The sequence below is a fragment of the Dermacentor silvarum genome, chromosome 10, assembly GCF_013339745.2.
Source record: "Dermacentor silvarum isolate Dsil-2018 chromosome 10, BIME_Dsil_1.4, whole genome shotgun sequence".
Lineage (NCBI taxonomy): Eukaryota > Metazoa > Arthropoda > Arachnida > Ixodida > Ixodidae > Dermacentor > Dermacentor silvarum.
Window position 1 is genome coordinate 113,529,404 of NC_051163.1, and position 16,459 is coordinate 113,545,862.

A 16,459-nucleotide genomic window follows, 5' to 3' on the forward strand; every position below is an offset into this window, starting at 1 on the left:
ATAATAATAATAATAATAATAATAATAATAATAACAATAATAATAATAATAATAATAATAATATTAAACGATTGTTTGCGCTAATAAAAAATATCTGGTGACCTGGCCGTCGCCACGTCGAGGTCGAAACAAAAAAGAAAAAAGAAAAATACAATTAAAAAACTAAAAAACCAGTTGTGGTGAAACCGTTCTGACCTACAGTCATTAAAAATGTAGGGTGTTTTAGCGAGCACTTTCAAAACTTTTTTACAGGTTGCCTGTGGCAGATAAGCACAATTCTAGTTCATCAGCTCGTCTACTCGAAGAGGCGGACATTACTTCCACAAAAAAATGATATGCATGATCGACTAATTCACAAAAACTGACTAATTGAGATTTCAGCTAATTACTTTTAATGACGCATGTTGCAATTTACAAATTCTAGCCGTGGACTTCGCAAGGCGGATCCACTTAGAACGAATTCTCAAGAGTACACCAGGTTCGAGATATTAATTCCTGAACTTTGCGGAGAAATGCATTGGCGTTCCAGTAACTTTCGTAACAAAACGTCGTTTTTGGATTGAAGCTCAAACTGTACTACAGACTGTGCTTTGCCGAGCAGGAGACCATGCCGGCAATCTGACATGCTCGGACTAGCCTGGCTACGCTGCGTAACTGCCGAGCAGCGACGAGTTAAACACGACGACGGGGCGACGTGCAAAAGCAATCTTGTGTTTGGTAAATTAAATAAATGTAGGTGTGTTGCTTTCTTTCTCACATAATTCGCCCACCGACACGCTCGCCTTCTTTCCAATGTATTCTCTTAAGAAGCTTCTCCCTGTTGTTGCAGAAGCGATTATCTGGTTGCTCTCTCGTTAAAAAGAAACGTGCTTCATTTTATTGGAACACCTTGTGATTGACTAAGGCTATCAGGTGGTTCAATTTCAGGCACCTCATAATTGTTTTTTATATGAACAGGGAAAGGACGTGAATTAGAATATTCGTACGTAATAAAAGATAAGGCTGTACCCGAGTACAAACCTTTATCAGGTGGAACATGAACCGAGGCCTCTTTCTTCGCAACATCTTGAAGGTTAAGGCAAAATTGAAAGAGATTGTGCACGTTAAGGTCATTTTCTTGAGGAATACGTTCCATTACATCGAGGACTACGCATATACAGTGATCCCTACAACACTGAGGACAAGTGAACATTTTACCGGTCTATTAGAGGACAAAATGTAAGTAAATAGTGAGGGGTACGGCGAGTATTGACAGAAAAAAAAGAGAGGTTGCAGACGCATAAATGAAAAGATTATCCATGTTCAGAAACTTCAAAATGCCTACAATCTAGCATGATAAAACCAGTAATGTGTTATAACCTTTTGCTGTACACGTGATGAGACACGGGTAAAAAGTGCACTCGTTACTTGCAGATCTCGTATTGAACAAGTATTCGCAAAATATTTGTACAGGCGAATGTACAGGCGAGTGTCGTAATCGCAAGTAAAAGTAACAGTACCTTCAGACTTACTGCGTTTTTGGCAGTGCTGGACTAACATCCTTTATTGTTTTCTTGTTTTTGTTTTTGACCTTTCAGGGGCTTCGGAAAGCAAGGATACCAATGCATCTGTAAGTGTCTCTTCCTTATTACCTAATGCCCTTAGCAATTTACATTTTAACGAGCATTCCAAGACTCCATCTTTGTTAACAAATATGCTTGAACAAAAAGAAGATTTTTACTGAATCCAAGTGACCTTCAATTGAAATCACTTTTCAATTGAAAGCCCGTAATTACGAAAAGAATAATTATGTTCAGCTTATAATTTATTATGGTTTGTGGTTTCATTACGCATGCTTTGCCATCACACTGCCCAGAGCAACAACGTGAAGCCCTCTCAATTAAGGCTACAGTGTAAAGTTCGTATTAAAGATGTTAGTGGCAGCTTCACACTAGTGGTGCGAAGACTGGGCAAACAGCGGAAGGTGGCGACCCCACCTAGCATTATCTCTGTTCGGCCAAGTTCTTGCGAGGTTATGCTTCGAGACTCGGCCACGTTTTGCGCAAGATCACCGCGGAATCATCGATAGCCCAAGGCAGCAATGAACACTCCGGTCATTAAAGTATCTGGACGCTTCTGAACGCTCAAACGCATTTGCTCGGTTTCGCGGGCACCGTAACTCCGAATCTTCTGCAAATCACAGACGTTTCGCCGCCGCTTCGGCGGCGCGATACTCGGGATCGTTCCGAAGTCGTCTCACTCGCTCTCGAGTAGCGGCGCGGCGGCTTTCGCGCAGGGCTTCCTCTTATTCGGGAGTGACGCTCTTCTTCGGTCACCCCAACTTCTCGTCGATGTGCTCGGCGAGGAGACGGCGGGGCTTTTGTGTCGCCGCGGCGGCGACACGAAGCAATATATGCCGTGGGTCGGCGCAGGGACGTAACGGCTTAGCTTCGTCCTCTGCGCAGCCGCGGCAACGATTCCGCATGGCGCGCTGACGTCATGGCTCGGCAAAGCTAAGGCGAAGCGATGCGGTGCGCCTGATCATGTCATGGTTCACGCAGCTGTGGCGAGGCTCGGCGCGGTCGGCGCAGCTGCGGCGAAGCGTTGCTAGGCGACGCACTGGTGACGTCATCGCCAGGTGGAGGTTTTGCGGCGTTCACTCGACGGACCATGCTCGAGCTTTAAACAGCTTCGCTAGTTCACAGGGGTATGTGCCGTTGCGCTTGGACCCTGTCTGCACTACCACCAGGATCTGTCCACGTTTCGGCGTTACACCTGACGGCAAACGCCCAGGTTAAACAGCTTCGCTGTTAATAATGGGGATTATATTGTTTGATATTCTTGAACCACGGGGCTATCACAACTGTGGACATGGTATTGCTTTAAACCTTTCATAGTAATGGGAAGTACACTTCCGACCGTCTAACATGTGTCTACATGTATGTGTCTAACAAAACTGTGGGACTGACTAATCCCACCAGAGGAATGTATCGTCATCTGGGGGAAACGACGTAAATTTTTTTTTTCACTGGTGCCCTGTTTCGCCGCAAAATTAAATGAGTCTACAGCGTTTCCCGTGCTTTGAGCCCATTTCAGCGATGCTATCTGCTTAATTCTTTCGCGTGCACTCTGGGTTTAGAGTATCCGCAAAAACTTTGAAAACAATTTTTGTTAAAGCATCAAAAGTATGCGGGCACAGTAGCATGAGTGCAGCAGACAAACGGACGCGCTTCCGCCTTTTTTAGTTGCCTGTGCTGCCCTCCGGCTCACGCCGCTGGATACGTTTTGGAAGTGTGCCAGGGCTTTCACCTGTTGATTTGTGTACTTTCAACAGTGTTGACTGTGCCTCGCTGGTGTGTTTCGTCGATCGCAATTATTTAATAATTAATTGCGAATTAAAAGCCATGTATAGCACTCATCGACTACCGGGTGAGAGGGCCTGATTGCGCTGCCGTGCTAGAGTGCAGCCGATGAAAGCACGCCGAGTTTCGTCTGCCGACGTGGCTGCCTTGGAATTTGGTGTGGCCGATTTCTACACTTGCAGGAGGCTTTTCGTATTCTTTTTACACATTATTTAGACATTTAGAGTATTCGAGAAGCGTTCGAGCGCAGCCTCCACGTAGGAATTATCAAAGTGGTGCATTTCTTTACATCGACATCTATAGCCACACATCGTTGTTAACTTCAAATATTGTGGAAACGGCGCATTGCTGATATGGAATAATGTCAAAACGTAGCAAAGCATACACATATGCGCATATTGGCTGTGTTGTTCACGCCCCTGAGCGGAGTCAATATGAATAGTCGAGCCCCCTAAACAACGGCGACTGTGAACCAGATACATATATTTCGGGCTGTTATACTGATTCGCACTTTTGTTTAACTTCGTCCCAGAGACAAATGGCGCGTTTCATAAAGTATTATTAGAGAAAACTATGCTCGCATAACCACTCATTTATAGTTTCATCGCGAAAACGCAGATGCCCTCGCTGACACCGCTGGTAACTGAGCAAGGCGGTTGTTTATGCTGCTTAACTGAATGCACCGTCTCTTGTTTTCCCTTTGACGAACAGCGGATAAGAAATGTGTCAGCATAACAACACGTACAGACCCATGCATCTGCGCAGCGAATGGCACTGACAACCTTCGGGAGCGGTGACGTTCAGATGTTGCCACATCACAGTGTCCCACGCTTATTGTGCGCGCATCGGGCGAAGTGAATAGTAGTTGATTTCCAATCGCTACGGCCACAACTGAATGTAAAAGCAGTTTCCTTCGTCCTAACTGCTTATATATACGTTTCAGTTCAGGTCCACCGATAGCCAATGTATGAACTCGACGGCTCCGCGAAGCCTAACCTTCATTGAGGAGGATCAACATCGGCTCAAACTTCATGTGCACAGCCTAAGCGTGCTGAAGTTCGCGCACTTCAATTTCGAAAGCGTAATTCGACCCATTTTGAGCGTGATTAATTATATATATACAAGCGAAGGCGCTGCGGCTATACCGTTCCGGTTCGGCGGCTCATCACGCGTGGATCGGTTTGAACCGTGGATGGCACGTTGATCTTGTCGGTGCCGTCGTCACGAAAGCCCGTCGCATTACGACAACTCGCGCTCAGCCATTGCGTCGTTGTCGGCCTGCATGATATGCTAAAATGGTCACATCGACACACTGTGCTGAATAGTCGGCCAAGCATTGACGTATCGAACCAGTGTTACCGCACCTTAAACGAGTACGCGAGGTCAGGCACATGCTGCCACGCTCACCAAGAGAGAGCCAACGCTCCAAGAAGACTTCCTCAGCAACGTGATATTTTTGAAGTGTCACCCCAGTGTAACCCAGGCATTTTTCGACAGATTTGCTAGACATGAATGAAGGGCTGCTACTACGTGGTCCATGGTGCAGTCCGCAAGATACGCCAGCCACTTTTCGTTTTAAACGTGGAGTTGCAGGGGTACGCCACGCATGTTTTCAGCACCGCACCGACGTAGAGCTATGTACCCCGGTGGAGCTGCAAGAAGGTTCACGGCACGAGTATTTCCAACACCACGCGTCCTTGCGCTTTTCGTTCCTTTTTTTTCGCGATAGCGTTAAGGACCCCGTGTCGCAGAAAATCCGGCGTCGGCGTAGGCGCCGGCGTCGACATCGGCGTCCGTGGCGGAGAAATCCACCGCCTACCACCCCGACCATACAGGCCCTCCACGTGGCGCAAGGCGTTAGTGAACAAAAATTTAATTTCTCCGTAAAATCCGTCAGAAAAATCGTGAAGTACAACTTAACTACAACCGACAGACATGATAGCACCGGATTGTAATTTCAATGTACGAGAAAACATAATTCTGTTACGAGGAAACTGGAACGCAAACCCCTTGTCCACCATTTCTACCATAACAACGGCGCTTAGCTATAGGTTACTTGCGAAAACCCCATCCAGATGGCGCTGGCCTTCACGGCAGCGTAGCTACGGCAGCGTAAAACGGTGGCGGCGCGCAAAGGCAAAAAGTGGGGGGAAAAAAGAAAGCTGCAGCTGCCTGGAAGCCTAAAAAGCATTCAGGGATCTTTGAATGCTAAAGCGTCCTCCAAATTTTGGACACACGCGCGCCTCGGGGCAACAGCAAACAATTAATGAAATCATAAAAAAGGTCCTAGGGCCTTCACATTTTTGTATAAGACGGCTTATACAGTCCCTGTAAAAATGTCTTCCTAGCAATCCATTCGTGTTTAAAAGTTAAGCCGACTTTAAGAGGATCGGTGTAAGTTTGGTCTTCGTAAGCTAGCTTTCCCACGTTGTCGGTTGCAGTGAAGCCTACTCGTAAAGAAAAATGCGATGTGAACTGGTCCCGATAATGCTGTCGCGTTCCACTCTTAAAGGCGAAGCTTAAGCGTCCTCCAATTTTTTTTCTTCTCTTTTTCTTTTTTTTTTGTCGGGGGACTTGCCTTCGAGATCGGGCCGCGCGTTCCACCCTTACAAAACGTTTCGCGACGAATCCGCTAGGGCAGGGTGCATGCGCTATCGCGACGTGAAAAAGGTGGTTTGCCACGGCCACGTTTTGCCACTTGGTACGCGCCCCTCCTTCAGGCAGAAACACAAATCGTAAAGAACAGTCGTTTTGAAAGCGTTCTGTTGCTTTCTGAGTTGCAGAAAACATTCCTAGTTTTCTGTACTTTCTCGAGTAATACGAAAAACAATTCTTTTTATTTTCTCTCGTGCACCTATATTGTTGAGTGCGACGTATACTTCCCACCGAAGTACTTTCGCGAATTGTACTTGAAAAAAAATCGACAGGGAGCGTTTGCGGCCGTGGCTTGCGCCAAACCCGCAGAAGTAGACCGCTGTGCTGGGCGTGAAACATTCGCCCGTGCATTAAGGTTCCTGCGTAAATCACTTGAGCACATGCGTGGCAGCTTCCCGCGGTTCTTATGCGCGCACATTATGTAGTAAGCGTACGAGAGTGTATACACGGAGAGGCCCCGGAAAAGAATTGCGGCCTTCACTCCGTCTCTGACACTGACAACGACGAGTGTTGTTTTCTTTGAAAGTCAGAATTACCGCTTAGCGAGACTGCAGCAGCAAGAAACAGCGGATAAACAGCGCGGTATATTCGTGTCATTTTTGCGAAACAACCGCGCAAAGCTGACGGGAGGGGCGGCCAGCCCGTTTTTGCGGACGGCGCCGCGATACAACGCAGCGTGCCCTCGACGATAGCCAAGAACGCGGTGTTTACACGGGAGCCGAGTATACTGCGCTGGCACTTTCGTAAACGGCCTGGAGAAAAAAAATAAAGGATTTTGGAGAGAAACCGTACGAAAATGACAACAAAGCTCCGTACCGTGAACGACGAACGCGGATGGGCTCCAACTAATAAAAATACAATAAAACACAAAAAAAAATCTGTCTGCCAAGCCCGTGCAGTCGCACGAAACGCTGCGCAGGACTCGATCTAACTTTCTGCACCGCCGAGGACGACTGTAGGTCGGAAAAAATAGATTAGGGTCCTCTTAATGTAGTTTGCAGCGTGGCGCCAAGAATTAAAGCGAAACGATGAGTAAATAAAGAGCCAGCGCCTTGACATTGAAATATGAGTGGATAGCGCGCGCCGCTCGTGGTAGTTTTTTTTTTTTTCCAACTCGGCGTGAAACGAGAGCACGGATATCTAGAGCGTGTGATGCAGTCGATCGAAATGGCTCGCTTTCGCAAAGCTCGATAATTAAACGCGTGCTTCAGGGTTTGTTTGTAAGACCAGCTTTGTTAGTTTGGAGTGGTATCATCAGAACACTTTGGTGGGCTGTTTGGTGCGCATTTATTAGCACAGCGACAGGCTCGCGCTCGTCGTGTCAGTATTTTCATGGTGGCAGGGTGTTGTTATTTTGCGCGCACAGAGTTGTGCTAATAAAGTGAAGGTGCCATCATTTCTGTACGTTGTGGATGGCCGACGCCAGTTACGCTGATGCATGCAGTGCGTTTTAAATGTTACGAATATTAAGGCGCTTCGAATTATTAAGGCGCTTAAGACACACACATACGAGGCACGCAGTGTCAAACAAACTGATGAATTGAACAACCCAAAGCGCGGAGGATGAGCACTAGAACAGAGATTTAGTCCAGTCTCCTTACGAACCTACAGCGCGAAAATTAGCTCCAGCAATATCAAATTTATTCACGCAAAGCAGGCTTACCGAATGCATCTTGTCGAAGGCCCACACACAAGCTTCATCTTAACGCCTTCGTCTGAAGGCTCATTTGAACTAGTGACCACAGAGAGGATATGGAACCCGGCAGTGGCTTCATGGATTACATTTCTGAATGTTTATCAACAGAATGTTTCAACTTGTTTTCACCGTTGTGCATCCCTCTTTCTATGTCCATCGCCATCAGCCCTCATCACACCTTTATGTCCCCGTCCTGCTCTCCCACTATGCATAGTAGCAGATTAAGGCGCGCTAGATCAGGCCGACCCCTCTGCCTTCTTTCAAATGAATTATCTCCCTCTCTTGTCGAAGGCCCGACTATGCCTCATAACCTATCATATATCCGACGCATGGCACATGTGTCTGAGCCGGCCACGTCGGTATTCCCCTCTTATTTAAGTACGGCGAAGTGCGGGGTAGTAGAGGAGGGCTCCGCGGGCATTCGACTTTACCATTAGCCTCTAACGAATGCTCGTGAACACTGCGCCGGCCGGCGGCTGGCTTAATTAAGCGCCTAGCGCGCGGGCTCCTCCACACTTCGCCGGAAAATGCGAGCCTCAGCACAGTGACCGAGTGAAGGCCTATTAAGAGCAATGAACCGAACGCGGGGGCAATTTCCGAGTCTCTGGCACCGTGCCACACGACCGAAACACACGCGTCGGGGAACACGCATTGCAGTCATTGCGCAGGGCGGCTACACGCATTCCTCCCGAGAGTGCAGAGCACGTTGTACAGGGACAACCATTCATTTAAGTATAAAAAACTCACCAGCGGGAAAAGCTGATTAAAGAGTGCTTCAATCATTATGGGCATAATGGCATGTGCGGGGTTGGTACTCTTATTTGCTGACTGGCGTCAAACGCCTCGCATTTTCGGTGGCTCTGCGATATTCTTGCTTCGGTTGAGTTCATTTCCCCTTGTTGCTCTGCTTAGAAGTTCCACGGAGTCAAAATAGACATATGTTTTGAACTCGCGCGCTGTAGTCGGTAACAACCTGTCCCACTCAATTCACACAATTTGGCTAGATCACACAGACCGTTTGCATAACTTACTTCTGTGAGGTCGAGCGATTTTACGGGTTTAAAACGGCTATATTATCGGTACATATCTGTCTTGTGTCACTGGTTTTAGGATGAAACCACAACGCCGTAGAAAATTTTATGGGTGATCCTGATATCAGTGCCCAGCCAACGATAATGTTTCTGCTTGAAACAACGAGTTTTTATTTTACAATTAGCCTAGCATTTACATTACCAGAGCAAAGTCATTTAGGTCTGAGCTTTCTGCAACTGGCTCAGCTCTCTTTCAGAGTAGAACGGCAGGTGCACTGCGTTGTTGGGGGTTGGAGCTTGTACTAATTCATAAGTTACAGTAGTTGACAACCTAAAAATTTAGAACAAGCAACCCCCCCCCCCCCCCCCACCACCACCACCACCTAAAAAATAAATAAAGCAGTGCACCTGCAATTCAGCTCCGTAAACGGCGCCAGCTGCAGCCTGCTCACAGCATAAGTAATTTGTCACACGGAACATGCACTGTCATTTGCAGTAAATGACATTCATATCGAATGTCATTGCGGTCTAGCATTCCCAGTCTACAAGGGTAAACAAAATGGCATTGGCAATTCATGACGATGTTTATTGGCAGGCTAACGGAACCTTAATCGTGTAGGGTTCTGCAATAACGGAACCTTACAAATCATGCTTCTTGATTACTTATTTGCACTATATTGTTAGCAGTACAATGGTAAAGATTGGAAGTTTATATGAAAATATATTATTTCGTTTCAACTTACCGATTTTGTAATTTTTTCCCAAGCCCCTTTTCTTGAGATTACACAAATCGCGCGTGAACCAAAAAGGAACACAAATGGCATTGACAGTTAATCTCATTCGCTGCGAATGACATTACATGTGCCGTGCGACAGGGGTATTACTCTGGTATTGCAAGTGCTGGGCTAACTGTAAAATAAAAGCTCGTTGTTCCAAGCCAAATTGTTACCCTTCGATGAGTACTGGTAGCAGGGTCGTCCATAACATGGGCTAAAGACGTTTATGTTTCATCCTGACGCCAGTGACACAAAGATAGGTGTATTGGAAAATCAGACAAAACCGGTTGACGTCATGGGAATAAAGAAACGTAATTGACTGGCGCATCTATACAAATTCTTTTTGAGTTGAGCAGCAGTACGTATGCCATATTTTGCATAAATGGTTCGCAACTAGGCAGTGGCATTTTCACTGGCGGGTAGCCTTGTTAAGCGGGTCGCATATTACGAGAGAAAACTCACGGACTTGCAAGAGTGGCTTAAGGCGTGGGCAATTTCTCTAGCGGTGGATAGAGAATATATGTAGAATAATTTGGCAATGTATTGACACGTATACGTGTTTATCTTTCACCGGTGGCAGCTTTCCACCGGCTAACAAATGTTAAACGTTATCGCTCGGAGCAGGACGCGCCTGCATTGGAAGCCTCTCGAACGTTATCTATGCTTCTATCCGTCGTCTTTGATCACAGACGCTCATGTAATCTGATTGTATGAGCGACGCGAATTGTCTAAAACATTCTGGAAGACACGCGGGCACCAGGGATTATTCTGGAACCTTCGATGACCACGTATAAAAGCCGACGCGTTTCGCCGCTGATCAGATTTCGACGATCGCCGACTGTGTTCGCCGTTATCGTTGTGCCAAGGTAGATATACCTGGTAGTGAAGCTTCCGTAGAAGCCCATACGTTCAAAACTTGGCGGTTCATCTGCGGTTCATGGGGCTTAGCGCCATCTGTGTGAGGGGGGAACACTTCCGGTGGAAGAAAAAATAATGTGACGTCATATCCGGTAAAAGCAGAAGTGACGTCATTTTGTTCTCAAAGGCTCGAAATTAGTTTTCGGAGGCCTGCCACTACAGCTGTATATTCAAATGCCCCACCATACGACTTGATGGGCGTTCCGAGCTTTCAGGGCAGAAAGCGATGCAGGAAGAGGTCATCCGTACGGCTGTCGAAATCGCATCCCTGCGCAGAACATACTTTCTTTGGAGGCCGACGAACGCTTTGGGCGTAGAGTGCTCGCCCTTTCGTCGGATGCCAAGCCCGTCGGCCAACGCTGTCGCACGAAAACAACTAAAGTAAACAGTTATCTGGCGGTCGCAACTCACTACTTTTGACTGAACAGGTTAAAAAACAATGAAACTACCCGCGTCACCAAATTCAGACAAACGTCGACAAGCAAAGCAACGCAACATGTGAGGGGGGCGTGAACCTTACGAGCGCACCTTTTTGTCCACTTCAAGAGCTGCATTGCATTGCGAGTGATAGCGGCGTCAATGCTCGCCGCTATTGGTGGGCGCTCTCACGGTGGGCGCTGAAAAAAAGGTATTTATTTATAATATTCAAGTGAAAAAGAGTTGTTCTTTTCTCGCCATGCGTATATACAATTGATTAGGAATTTTATTTTCGTTGAATAAATCTAACTGTGTCTCGCTTTAATTAAAATGCGCTTTTTTTTCTTTCCTAATGTTCGTTCCCTCCAAACATAGTCACGCTTCAATCGCTGCTCCCATAACCACCCTTGCTGATGTCGGTGACAATTCGTTCTGAACCGCTTTTCGCCCGAAGCTTCGCGACCTATGTGGATAGACCTTGGTTGTGCTTCGAGTGCACCTTGCTTTTGTGGGCACAGGTTCGCCCAATAAAAAGCCCGTTTCGTCATTCACAGTTTTGCGATTGTTTTCTTCACCGTCACTATTACGTGACATCTGGTGGAGGTTCGGGGTAGTCGCAAATCGAAGTTGACGAGAGAGACCGTCCACTTCCACAAATTCTTTTTTTTTTTTGCCACAAAGTGCAAGTTTACGTCCAATACGCCGGGCCATCAGCCGAACCAATGGCATTCATGCGCTTTCCATTGTTCTCTTTTTGTTTGAAGCGTCATTAGAGGCACTCGCAGTGGCATACTACGCTTTACAGTATAGAATGAGTTTTAGGAATTATGCTAGTGTCTCTTAGTTGAGCTGCTATACATTTGTGCGCGTTTCCTGTGAAAGAACAGAGTATGACATTCTAGTTCAGCGTTGTTCAGCGAACTATGATTTTAATTTGGCATAGCGCGGTGTACTAGAACTGCAGCATTCTACATGTATTATGGCTTCGTTGCAAGGAAATATTTCTCCGATGCTTTGCACGATGTAGCGCTAGCATTAACACAAAATAAAAAACGTGGGCAGCTTGCAGTGGGCATGGCTGGAGTAAACAGCGGAGCTGGTGATCGACTTAGCTTCTTCGAGGTTTTACTAGGCTTGGCTAAGTTTGGCTAGGAAATACTAAGTGCTGCTAGGCACGGTATTCCGAATCGGCTCGCCGCCCACGCGCAGAATCTCGCTTGGCTGCGCGAAGCACTTCAAGATGAGCGGCTTCTTCTTGGGGTGTCCGAATCTTCTTTGGTCGTCTCATGTCAAGGGTACATGTACTCATCACAGCGTCAACATCACAGAGTTCTGCCACCATCGCGGCGACTCCGAGCTTTATCTCCCCGTTGACGTCATGGCCAAGCTGCGCCTCCACACTTGCCAGGGCGTGGCTGGTCGAAGCGTGCCGAGCCGCCGCCAGAGGCGCCTGCTGCAGTCACTGACACCGCGCGCGTTCGGCGCGAACGGGGGTGAAACGGGGAAACGCGGATAGCGTCGACAGCAGCTCTGCGCGTTGCCTCGTTGGTGCTGCCACCAATGTCCTTCACTCTATCGCTTTCATTTTCTCTTTCTCTCTCTTCCGAGCATAGCGCGCGCCGCGGGCATGCTCGCCTTCCCTCTCCTTAACGCCCCGTGTCAAGGCAACATGTGCGCGGCACGGAGAGGAGGCGAAGCACCCGCCGCTCCGCGAGGTGGTTGCTAGGCAACCCAGCTGACTCATCGCTCAGCGATGCTTTAAATGCGAACCATTTCTTGGCGAACATTCGCTACTTTGACAATATCTATCTATCTATCTATCTATCTATCTATCTATCTATCTATCTAGCCGCCTACGTCTTTTATTGCAATAGCAATTATATGGACACTCAAAAGCAGATTTCTGCCGTCGGCGTCGCCGTCGTCGTCGCCGTCGCCGTGAGGTTCCGTATGACGTCAATGGAGATGAAATCGTCGCCGCGCGCCGAACGCTGTATGTGCGAGTGAAAGGGCGCGAGGGGCGCGCGCTTTCACGGGGAGTGAACGCACGGCGGAGAACAAACGCGCGTTCTGCGCCGTGCTCGCTTAAGGGCTGCAGAAGTAGGCGTCTCTCTCCTCCTTTACAATCACCATACATGTAGAGCAAACGCGCCTTCTTCCGACGCGCGAGAGGCCGTGGGGGAGGGGGGGGGAGGGAAGGGAGGGGAGGTTTAGCTGCGGCACCAAGTGCCTATTATTGAGATAGCAATTATATGGACACTCAAAAGCAGATTTCTGCCGTCGGCGTCGCCGTCGCCGCCGCCGTGAGGTTCCGTATGACGTCAATGGAGATGAAATCGTCGCCGCGCGCCGAACGCTGTATGTGCGAGTGAAAGGGCGCGAGGGACGCGCGCTTTCACGGGGAGTGAACGCACGGCGGAGAACAAACGCGCGTTCTGCGCTGTGCTCCCTTAAGGGCTGCAGAAGTAGGCGTCTCTTTCCTCGTCTACAATCACCATATATGTAGAGCAAACGTGCCTTCTTCCGCCGCACGAAAGGCGGTGGGGGGGGAGAGGGGGAGGGAAGGGAGGCGACGTTTAGTTGCGGCACCAAGTGCCTATTTATATCAGAGGCTCCGGCAACAGTCACCAACGCTGCACGCATTTTGAGCGAACGCGGGCAAAACGCCGACGGCGTCGACAACAGTTCTGCGTGTTGCCGGTGCTGCTGCATGTCCAAGTTTATACAGCTGATAAAGCTGCTATCATTACTCCGTATAGCTCTCTTCAAATTTGCTATCGCAATTGATGCTTCGCCTTTCAGGTGAAACTGCGACAACTTTTTTTGCTCTCATGATCGTTTCGCTAACTTGGTATGTACGAAATTCGGCATACTATGACAAGAGCATGTGACAAAGATAAATGATATGTCATGACATGCTTGTCATGACATGCGTGTCATGTAGGTCATGAAACAGCCGCTTACGTCTTGGTGCTCTCATGGTCGTTTCGTTACCTTGGTAGGTACAAAAATTGGCACAGTATGACAGGAGTGTGTGACCAAAATAAGTTATAGGTCATAAATGTCATGACATGCGTGTCATGTAGGATAGCGAAAAAGATTGGCACTCAAAAACCACGGAAATGGGGTCGTACGTGGGTACTAAGTGAAGGAAACACTAAAGGATCATGGTAGAAGTCCTACTCATGAGCATGACTCAGCAAAAATGCCAATGACTCAGCAAAAAAAAAACACTCAAAAACCACTGGAATGGGTTCGAACGTGGGCGCTATGTGAAGGAAACCCTAAATGATGATTGTATAAATCAAAGTCATGAGCATTACTTAGCATAAATGACAATGACTCAGCGAAAGAAGATTAACACTCACAAACAAATCGTACTAAGTGATGTGGTACTAAGTAACCGAAAACGCTAAAGGTTGGTGGTCAAAGTCACCGCATGAGCATGACTAAGCCTTGCGCCTTAAGGTCTCTTAGGTGTAGCGAAATGGAATCTTGAGGACTCACTACATGAATGTCATGACATGCGTGTCATGTACATCATGAAAGACCCGTGTACGTCTTAGTTTTTTCATGGTCATTTCGTTAACGTCGTAGGCGCCCCGCACACTGCTTCGCTTAACTTCGATTCCCACAGGGCGTGGGATCTGCCGTCTTTTTTTCGATCGACGAGCAACGATTTAAGAATACCTTATACAGCGTCGCTGTTAGAAATTATGGCTGATCCCTCTTTCATGGGTAATTTGTAGAAGACGAAAATGAAACGCGTCTTCACAGAAACTGTTGCATGTTTGCTTCATGAACCTACGAACCGCTGCAGCGAAATCCGCACCATTTTCGGGGCGGCTACCGTGTTGCATGTTTGCATCGCACGTGGCGTCCTGTTGGCGAGCGGCGTTGAAACCCGCCAGGCTTCTCAACGCGCTGACTTGCCCGCAAGAAATTGATAACGGCGTTCTAACTCGCTTGTCGGTGCATTCGTCAGTGGTGTAGTCAATAAAGAAAAAAAATGTGTCCGTGGCGTATAGGGGTATCAATATCGGCCGCCTGTACTAGAGATCCTGGGTTCGAATCCGGCTGTTAGTAATGGTTATTGTATTATTTCTTACTTAGTACTTCGTTGTAAGAGTGGGGTTCAAGATTAATATGCAGAAGACGAAGGTAATGTTAAATAGCCTGGCAAGGGAACAACACTTCAGGATCGCCAGTCAGCCTCTAGAGTCTGTAAAGGAGTACGTTTATCTAGGTCACTTACTCACAGGGGACCCTGACCATAAGAGATAAATTTACAGAATAAAATTCGGTTGGAGTGCATACGGCAGGCATTACCAAATCCAGTCTGGGCGCTTACCACTGTCGTTAAAAAGAACAGTATACAATCATCGCATTCTACCGGTGCTAACATATGGGGCAGAAACTTGGAGGTTAACAGATAAGAACAAGTTTAGGACCGCACAAAGAGCGATGGAACGAAAAAATGTTACGCCTAATATTAAGAGACAGGAAGAGAGCGGTGTGGATCAGAGAGCAAACGGGGATTGCCGATATTCTAGTTGACATTAAAAAAAGAAAAAATGGAGCTGAGCAGGCCATGTAATGCGTAGGATAAATAACACGTGTACAATTAGAGTTACAGAATGGATACCAACTGAAGGGAAGCGCAGTCGAGGACGGCAGGAAACTATATGTGGGGCGATGAAGCTAGGAAATTTTGCAGGCGCAAGTTGGAATCAGCTAGCGCAAGATACGGGTAATAGATCACAGGGTGAGGCCTTCGTCCTGCAGTGTACATAACTATGGGCTGACGACGATGACGATTAATACACCCAGTCGCAGGGCGTGCAGTTGCATAGGCAGTTGTGCAAGGTAGATAGAGAAGGTTTGGTGAAGAAAAACAAGATTAAGGAGATGTATACCAAAAATGCAAGAATGAAAAACATGTATAGCATACCTGATTTAATCAAGGAAGCTAGGTGACTGTCACTAGCTCGTTTCAAAGGGAATGTAACTAAATCACCATCATCATCATTAGTATCGCATCTGGCTGTTTATCACGCGATATGGCATGCGCGCCGCGTAGCGTCGATACGTGCGAACAATGCATTGCAGTTGCGCCATATTACACCAGGTGTCGCGACATGTAGCAGTTGCATATAGCAGATGTCGGCTGCATGTAGCTGGATCTGGTTAACTCATGTAGGCGTGACTATTTGTCACCACCCCGTTTCGAAAGGGATGCCATCATTCTCATCATCATCAGCAGCATCGCATCGTGCCACGGGTCAAGGGATGTGACAGGTGCGCCAGGTAGTCTGGATGCCTGTGTTTACGCTTCGGTACTCGTTATGGCATCTGCTCGCCAGGTACCAACCTCCGCTGAAGAAGTGGATTGTAGAGCTACGCACGCCGCTGCAACCAGGCAACGTCCGGCGCAGCAGAGGCCGACGTGTTGGAGCGCAAGCCGCAGCTTGCTGTCGATGCCGGGCGGACGGTTCAATTCGTTCTCATGAAAACGACGCGAATAGGCTTCGCCTCGAAGACCCTGTAATGCTTGGTGCAGAAACTTAAGCTCACATGGAGCCGCTTCTCCAGCTTAAGCTTTGACTGTGCTGCGTGTGCTTTCTT

General features: G+C 47.6%; 1 protein-coding gene across 3 annotated transcripts in view; it reads left to right on the top strand.

The window, feature by feature from the left end:
• LOC119466489 (protein kinase C delta type) overlaps positions 1-16,459 on the top strand; it is a 711,485-nt gene that overhangs the window by 493,300 nt on the left and 201,726 nt on the right. For all 3 annotated transcript variants that reach the window (XM_049657504.1, XM_037727002.2, XM_049657505.1), the window contains one exon: positions 1,578-1,609. In XM_049657504.1, the coding sequence (XP_049513461.1) occupies positions 1,578-1,609 (32 nt within the window). The remainder of the gene's footprint in view (positions 1-1,577; positions 1,610-16,459) is intronic.